Source organism: Phyllobates terribilis, unplaced genomic scaffold (assembly GCF_046119375.1).
Source record: "Phyllobates terribilis strain yellow unplaced genomic scaffold, ASM4611937v1 Scaffold_1__5_contigs__length_1240528914, whole genome shotgun sequence".
Taxonomy (NCBI): domain Eukaryota; kingdom Metazoa; phylum Chordata; class Amphibia; order Anura; family Dendrobatidae; genus Phyllobates; species Phyllobates terribilis.
In genome coordinates, this window is record NW_027362761.1 from 1,231,055,066 (window position 1) to 1,231,063,372 (window position 8,307).

General features: G+C 52.4%; 1 protein-coding gene across 1 annotated transcript in view; it reads left to right on the forward strand.

Moving 5' to 3' along the window:
- The window catches only part of LOC141173528 (uncharacterized), a 70,802-nt gene extending 63,581 nt beyond the window's left edge, over window positions 1-7,221 (forward strand). Inside the window, exons 6-7 of the mRNA XM_073657883.1 lie at window positions 983-1,116; window positions 7,080-7,221. Of these exons, the coding sequence (XP_073513984.1) occupies window positions 983-1,116; window positions 7,080-7,205 (260 nt within the window). The 3' untranslated portion in view covers window positions 7,206-7,221. The remainder of the gene's footprint in view (window positions 1-982; window positions 1,117-7,079) is intronic.
- The last annotated feature ends 1,086 nt before the right edge of the window (window positions 7,222-8,307 follow it).

An 8,307-nucleotide genomic window follows, 5' to 3' on the forward strand; every position in this document is an offset into this window, starting at 1 on the left:
AGTTCTATTTGCTGCATAACTAAAAAACCTTTAAGTGCTTGGAATAGGTGTAGAGCACTGAATTCCCCTTGCAGTCCCCTTTTAAGCTCTGTAATGCAAACACAGCCTTTTAATGTCCAACTGACATCTGGCTAGGGGAAAACGGATGGTAAGTGGTGGTAACCAGCTGAGTATTTAACCACACAGTGCAGTTTCGGTTTGTTATGCTAATTATACTGTATAAACAGTCTAAAATTATCCCTTTTGGGGGCAGATGCATGAATTTCTGAGGTTTATAGTCAAGTGGCACAAATGGAAGAAATTGTGGCATTTTTAAACGGTTGTGTGCAAAATGATCCCTGTTTGGGGAGAATCAAGAGCTTAGCACTTTGATAATTGAAGTGATAATTTTTGGATGCCTTGTGATAAAGCTATATCTTTAGTTAAAGATACAAAACAGATGTGCTCTTTTGAAAGTAAATATGTGATTGTTTCTCAACTAGGAGTAAAAAATTATCCCTTTTTGTGATCCGCAACTGGTTTTCTAGTCACAAAATGGCTAGACAATTAAACATCTTTTTTTTCATACCATCCAAAAATCATCCCTTTTCATGTGAAGACAAAACAGGAGTACTGTTTTGAAAGTGAAGAAGCTACGGCTTATTGCCATCCAAGCCTTTTAAAAAAAAAAAAAAAAATTAGCCCTATTTTGGGAATGGTTTCTTGTTTGTGTATCTTCAAAAGAGTATGTTTCCCATAAAACGTTTCTTGCGTTATACTGTAATACTGCTGTTGTCGAGGCGGCTGTTGCTGCCGCTAAACTGACAAGCATCTCCTTGCCTGCCCTGACCTACCTGCTCCTGCCCCAGGCACTGCACAATCACAAACCTTCTGGCTTCCCACTGTGTTCTGTAAGAAAAAGGCATTCTCCACAGTCTCAGGTTGGATAAACGTTGATCCCTTCACTGTTAAAGTCAGATTTCTTTTTTTTCTGGCCTTCTAGTGGTGCCCAGGTCCCCGGAGAACTTGGCTGTCACCAATGAGAAGATCATTTGGTCAAACCCATCTTGGACCCGTCATCTGTCCTTCTTCCCTCTGCTGTTCGAGTTGTGGGTCAACTATCGAAACAACACCAGTGTGAGTAAAAGATTCATGTGTGAAGATGACCTTAAAGTGAGTAGAAGTCACCAAGACAAGGTTCTTCTATTGTCTATGGAATAAAGTGTGGAAATACACGAGGCTCCTCCAAAGGAGCTTATGTTTTCAGCTTGTAATAAGATGATGTCTTGGGAATTGTCCACGTTGGATTCAAAAACCTAAGCGTTCACCAGGTCCCACATTTCACCAAATCCTAAATTGTGACCAGATTTAACATCTCCATCAGGATTCACTTTGTCACCAAGTTTTAGACTGTAATCAGGTTTCACATTCCCTCCAGATTCTACATCTTCACTAAGTGCTGCATTTACAAGCTCTATAGATTTCACCTCTTCACCAGGATTTGCTTCAGGTTCCTCCTAATCACCAGATTCCATAGCTTCACTATCTTTATATCCCTCCACATAGTTAAGGGGTTTCTCCACTATCTGGACAACCCCTTTCTATAATACCATATACTGACCTCCTATACCAGCGCCAGGTCTTCCGAGGATTGCGTGACATGTTATACCATGTGAGCGCTGCAGCCAATCAGCTGACACTAATAAGCTGCTGCACTCACACTTTTCCGTGGTATCTGAGGTTCTTCTGAAGAAAGTGTGAGCTCAGCAGCTGAATAGCAGCCGTGGATGTGCTGGAGGACACGTGTGGTACAGGTACAGGAGGGGACTATATGGTGTTTTTATTTTAGAAGGGTGAATATAGTATTTAAAGGGAATCTGTCAGCGGGCTTTTGCTACGGAATCTGACAGCAGCATAGTGTAGTGGCGAAGAGCCTGATTCCAGGGATGTGTCACTTATTGGAATTGAAGCGCCCAGGGGATGGGGGACAAACTGCTCGGCGCCCGGACCTTGTTGTTGGTTTTGGGGGATGTCGTGGTGGCCGGCTCCCGGGCCTGTACCCTGGGGTCACTCTTAAAAGGAAAGGAAGGGGGGGGGAATTTGTATGGGAGAAGGGGAATGTTCGTGACACCACCCGTGGTTTCTGGTGAGGATCACCAGCGCTGCAACAGTCCTCTGAGAGCGGTGTTCAGGCAGCTTAGGTGGTGCGGCTCCCCACAGGTGGAGCAGGGCTTCAGGGCAGCGTAGGAGAAGGGATGCAGAATAGAGCGCTGGCGGGTGCAGAGCCGCGGAGGAAAGAACAGACAGAGGCAATAGTTGAAGTCATCCAAGTCTTTACTCACGGTAGTGTTTTCTCAGCTCAGAGCTTCTCTCTGCTGTCACACGACGAGCTGCGGCCGCCAGCGTGGGGTTCAGCACACTCCAGGTAGTTCAGGAGCGCTTGACAGGACCCCCCTGCTCTAGTGTGTTCCTCTCTTGTTTGAACTTCTCCCGCCTTGTATCCCCCACTGAGTCCCGTACGGGTACTGCGATGTCCTTTGTGGGTAACGTGTAGTTCCCGGACCGACTGGATGCCCTTTTTGGTGACTGGTGGTGAGAATGTGGCGCAAGGCCGGGTCCCTCATGATAAACTCAGATTAGGGCATACAGGTGGCGACTCCGCTCCGTCCGTATCCCCCTGGGATCCACATAAGCCTCCGGACTTTTCCGACAGAGACGTGAAGTGCAAAGTCAGATAATCGGGGACCGGTACACCCTCTTGCGGCAGGGTCTCTCTGGCAGGGCCAGAATAAGGTATGCAGGTGGCGACTCCACTCCGTCCGCACCCCCTGAGATCCTTTTGCCTGTGGAGCCTAGCTCCTCTGCTCCCTTCATGGGCTTTCTTGGTTGGACTCTGACCGGGGACAGAGCCGGTTTTAACTCTGCCCCAGTCCCCCTTCTCGAGGCCTGAGACCGGGAATCGTGGACCCTCCAGCCGGCAGCAGCTTTGTACTGACTTGCCGTCCCAAAGACCCACAACCAAAGACCCGGTTCTTAAAATGGCCTCCAGTTAAATATGATTCTATTAAGTGCTAAAGTAAAGTGCTTCCTCCACCCTCACTCACTACTTGGTTCCCCCCAACTCCTCCATTCAGGCCCGGGGCAGCACTATGGTGCTTTAGGCCCCCTTCAGAACTGGAGTGGTGTAGTGTTGAATGTGTGGTTGGGGTCCTGTGTGGTGCTCCATCCTTACTTTGGAGAGGAGATACCACACCTCGTTCTGAGGTGCAGTACCCCTGTGGCGACTGAACCCTCAGGGGTGCCACATTCCCCCCTGGTGAAACACAGCACATCCGCAGGCTGCAATAGAGCAAAGACATGGTATTTTTCAGACATTCAAAATTTTTTAAACAAAACAATAACAATCTTCCCTTTATGGGAGGCACTTTTCTTAAACGTTGCAGGTTACATGATAAATACTAAAACATTGTATATATATATAGAAACGTTAGATAAGATTATACAAGTGCAAGTTCAGCAGCATGAGGGACCTGTCCAAAGCAAACCCTCCACATAGGCCCTGGGGTGGCTGCAGGGCATGGTGATCCTGAGTAGGACCTCCGTTTGTGCCACACCAGACTGGTTTTTGTTCTGAGGTCTGATGTGCGTATAAAACCAATAGGGGGCACCTTAATAGGTGCAAACTATTTACAACAAAGTTTGTTGACTGCTCACTGTCCGCAGACACAATGTCTTAATAAAACATGAACAGTAACTGAAAAACAAGGAAGTTCAGCCTCCGGGGCCGCATTAGTGGTGGTATCCCCACCGGGGGTACGGCTCGTGTTTGCCCACAGATCCGGACCGGTCACCAGTGGCAATGTGCAGGGGGGCATCTTCCTTGAACACCCGGTGCACCTCTAAGGCGTACCACCCACGTACTCCGTGGTGGCGGGTGTAGGAGACCAAATCTGCCAGGTACAGATTGCGGTCGGGGTGCCCTTGCTCCAAGTGGGGCTCAACGTCCCACCGATTTACAAAGACGTCGTGCTTGAACTGGGGGCTGCGGATGAAGCCCCATCCCGCTTCCTGGTGGAACCGGACGATTAGTCCTTCCTCCCGGGGGCTAGGACGGGAGGCCTCCGCCTGTCCGGCTTGGGCCTTGGCGGCTTTTGACTGCACCTCCAACTGTTCACAGCGGACCCTCCGGGTACGTCATTCCCTCTCTAGCTGGAGGAGCTCGCGTTGACAATACTCTTCCCGCTGTCAAGCCTCAGTTTGGGTCTCCTGGGGAAACCCCATTAGATCCCCCCCCTGGTTGTCCCATCTAAACTCCTCCGCTTTTGGGCAAGCAACCGGGGGTGCTGGTAACGGCGTTAACAGGGGCCGCTGCTGGTCCTTGACCCTTGCGGACCAGTCGGGGTTCGGGTGTGTGTACACCCAGGCGAGGGCAGGTGCTGGCGGTTCCGGGAGCGGGAGGGGCAGCAGGCCTCCGGAGGCTGCGGCGGCTTGAGACTCAGGGTCCGGGGCCAGTAGCTGCTCCCAAACGGTGGCTCCCAGGGATGGAGGCGACGGTAGGAGGTCCAAGAAGAGGTCAGCAAACTCAGCTCCCGGGGCAGGGGTTTCACTCTTACCCGCTCCTGGGCTGCATGCGGCCTCCTGGTCTTCCTCCTTCTCCGCCTGGGCTGGGGCATCGCTGGTGTGGCGCGACGTGTCTTGGCGTCGGGCCGCAAACTTCCCCGGCAGGTCCTCTCTCCACTCCGCGACCGCTTTCCGCTGGGCCTCCTCGCCGCGGAGGAACTCGGCCTCCTCCGCTGTTAAGTGAATACTGTATCCCTCCAGGGTGAGAGAGGTGGCTGCTCGTGGGCCAATGACGGAGGGCACATCCTGTTCTCCTTCCATCGCGGCTGCCAGGGGTGGTCTGTCTAGACTTGCCCAGGCCACACCTTGTCTCAATCTCTTTCTCCTCCTCTTTCTGGGGCGGTTCAATGGCTGCTCGCAGACAGGCACTCCTTGGGACGTCCCATCCGACTTGACGGACACAACTATGCGGAATGTCTCTAAGGCAATGGGCGGTCTGAGCTTTTGGCGCCATTCAGGAACCTGGCCCACAATGGGAGGGCTTAAGTTGTTGTTGTCTTCCCTGCACATAATGGCGCCCGTTCTTCTTGGGCGGGCGCCACATTGAATGTGGAAATACAGTCTTTAGGAAAGGCGCACAGTACCCGATGGCAATGGGTATAGATTTCTGCCATTGTCACAGGCACAAAATCCTGTTTGTGACGCCAGGAAGAGATGACGCGCCCAGGGGATGGGGGACAAACTACTCGGTGCCCGGGCCTTGTTGTTGGTTTTGGGGGATGTCGTGGTGGCCGGCTCCCAGGCCCGTACGCTGGGGTCACTCTTAAAAGGAAAGGAAGAGGGGGGGGGATTTGTATGGGAGAAGGGGAATGTTCGTGACGCCACCCGTGGTTTCTGGTGAGGATCACCAGCGCTGCAACAGTCCTCTGAGAGTGGTGTTCAGGCAGCTTAGGTGGTGCGGCTCCCCACAGGTGGAGCAGGGCTTCAGGGCAGCATAGGAGAAGGGATGCAGAATAGAGCGCTTGCGGGTGCAGAGCCGCGGAGGAAAGAACAGACAGAGGCAGTAGTTGAAGTCATCCAAGTCTTTACTCACGGTAGTGTTTTCTCAGCTCAGAGCTTCTCTCTGCTGTCACATGGCGAGCTGCGGCCGCCAGCGTGGGGTTCAGCACACTCCAGGTAGTTCAGGAGCGCTTGACAGGACCCCCCCGCTCTAGTGTGTTCTCTCTTGTTTGAACTTCTCCCGCCTTGTGTCCCCCACTGAGTCCCGTACGGGTACTGCGATGTCCCTTGTGGATAACGTGTAGTTCCCGGACCGACTGGGTGCCCTTTTTGGTGACTAGTGGTGAGAACGTGGCGTAAGGCCGGGTCCCTCTGGATAAACTCAGATTAGGGCATACAGGTGGTGACTCCGCTCCGTCCGTATCCCCCTGGGATCCACATAAGCCTCCGGACTTTTCCGACAGAGACGTGAAGTGCAAAGTCAGATAATCGGGGACCGGTACCCCCTCTTGCGGCAGGGTCTCTCTGGCAGGGCCAGAATAAGGTATGCAGGTGGCGACTCCGCTCCGTCCGCACTCCCTGAGATCCTTTTGCCTGTGGAGCCTAGCTCCTCTGCTCCCCTCCTGGGCCTTCTTGGTTGGACTCTGACCGGGTACAGAGCCGGTTTTAACTCTGCCCCAATCCCCCGTCTCGAGGCCTGAGACCGGGAACCGTGGACCCTCCAGCCGGCAGAAGCTTTGTACTGACTTGCCGTCCCAAAGACCCACGACCAAAGACCCTGTTCTTAAAATGGCCTCCAGTTAAATATGATTCTATTAAGTGCTAAAGTAAAGTGCTTCCTCCACCCTCACTCACTACGTGGTTCCCTCTAACTTTGGTTCCCCCCAACTCCTCCATTCAGGCCCGGGGCAGCACTATGGTGCTTTAGGGGCCCTTCAGAACTGGAGTGGTGTAGCGTTGAGTGTGTGGTTGGGGTCCTGTGAGGTACTCCATCCTTACCTTGGAGAGGAGATACCACACCTCGTTCTGAGGTGCAGTACCCCTGTGGCGACTGAACCCTCAGGGGCGCCACAGAATGCTTGGTGCAGCTTTTATAGATCCCTGTTTACTATGCTGCAGATGTAGCAGTGCTCAGAATGCTGATCTGTGAACCACCCCGCCCACACCCCTGATTGGCAGCTTCTTGTGTACATTGTCAACAAGCTGCCAATCAGTAGTGGGGGGGGGTTACCCTGATTAGCCTGACTGGCCTGCACTGAGACCTAGTCCTGCAGTGATAATCTCCAGCTGATAAAACACTTGATTTTTTTTTAAACTACAGCACATAACCTGATCAGTAACAAATCCCAGAAATCAGGCCCTCTGCCCCTCTATCATGATGCTCTCAGATTAAATTGCACAAACTTGCTGATATATTGCCTTTAAGAAGGAGTTGTCCAGGTAGTGGACAATCGCTTTAATCCTCAACTCCAGAATTGGGTAGAGAAGTGGAGGCGTGAGCTTCCTCATACATAATATGCAAATATATTTGTATTTTTCAGGTGACAGAGACCACAGAGGAGCAGAGCTACAATGTGAAGGATGTGCGGAGTTTCACTGTACGCTGCAGAGATCTGTACAACCCCTTAGTGTGGAGCTCCTGGGCTCCAACACTGAGGATCCTGTGAGAACATCATACACAAGGTATTCTACAAGATATTCTCCCGAAGACAGAAGAATCCAGAGCAGCGTTCCTCACCTCCAGTCCTCACCGGCCACCAACACATCATGTCTTCAGGATGTGCTTCTTATTGTGCAGGCCATAATTCCATCATCTGTCCAATACTAAGGACATCCTGAAAACAAGATGTGTTGGTGGCCGGTGAGGACTGGAGATTAGGAACCCTGGTCTAGACCTCTCCGTATTCTCCTTACCTTAACATTACCAAAATGTTACCATCATAACACCGTGGTGTGACCATCGGGGCTCCTGCTAGTAGTGGGTATGTTAGACCAGTGGGGCCCCTGCTAGCAGTGGGTATGTTAGACCAGTGGGACCCCTGCTAGCAGTGGGTATATAAGACCAGCGGGGCCCCTGCTAGCAGTGGGTATGTTAGACCAGTGGGGCCCCTGCTAGCAGTGGGTATGTTAGACCAGTGGGACCCCTGGTAGCAGTGGGTATGTTAGACCAATGAGGCCCCTGCTAGTAGTGGGTATGTTAGACCAGTGGGGCCCCTGTTAGCAGTGGGTATGTTAGACCAATGAGGCCCCTGCTAGCAGTGGGTATGTTAGACCAGTGGGGCCCCTGCTAGCAGTGGGTATATAAGACCAGCGGGGCCCCTGCTAGCAGTGGGTATATAAGACCAGCGGGGCCCCTGGTAGCAGTGGGTATGTTAGACCAATGAGGCCCCTGCTAGTAGTGGGTATGTTAGACCAGTGGGGCCCCTGCTAGCAGTGGGTATGTTAAACCAGTGGGGCCCCTGCTAGCAGTGGGTATGTTAGACCAGTGGGGCCCCTGCTAGCAGTGGGTATGTTAGACCAGTGGGGCCCCTGCTAGCAGTGGGTATGTTAGACCAGTGGGGCCCCTGCTAGCAGTGGGTATGTTAGACCAGTGGGGCCCCTGCTAGCAGTGGGTATGTTAGACCAGTGGGGCCCCTGCTAGCAGTGGGTATGTTAGACCAGTGGGGCCCCTGCTAGCAGTGGGTATGTTAGACCAGTGGGGCCCCTGCTAGCAGTGGGTATGTTAGACCAGTGGGGCCCCTGCTAGCAGTGGGTATGTTAGACCAGTGG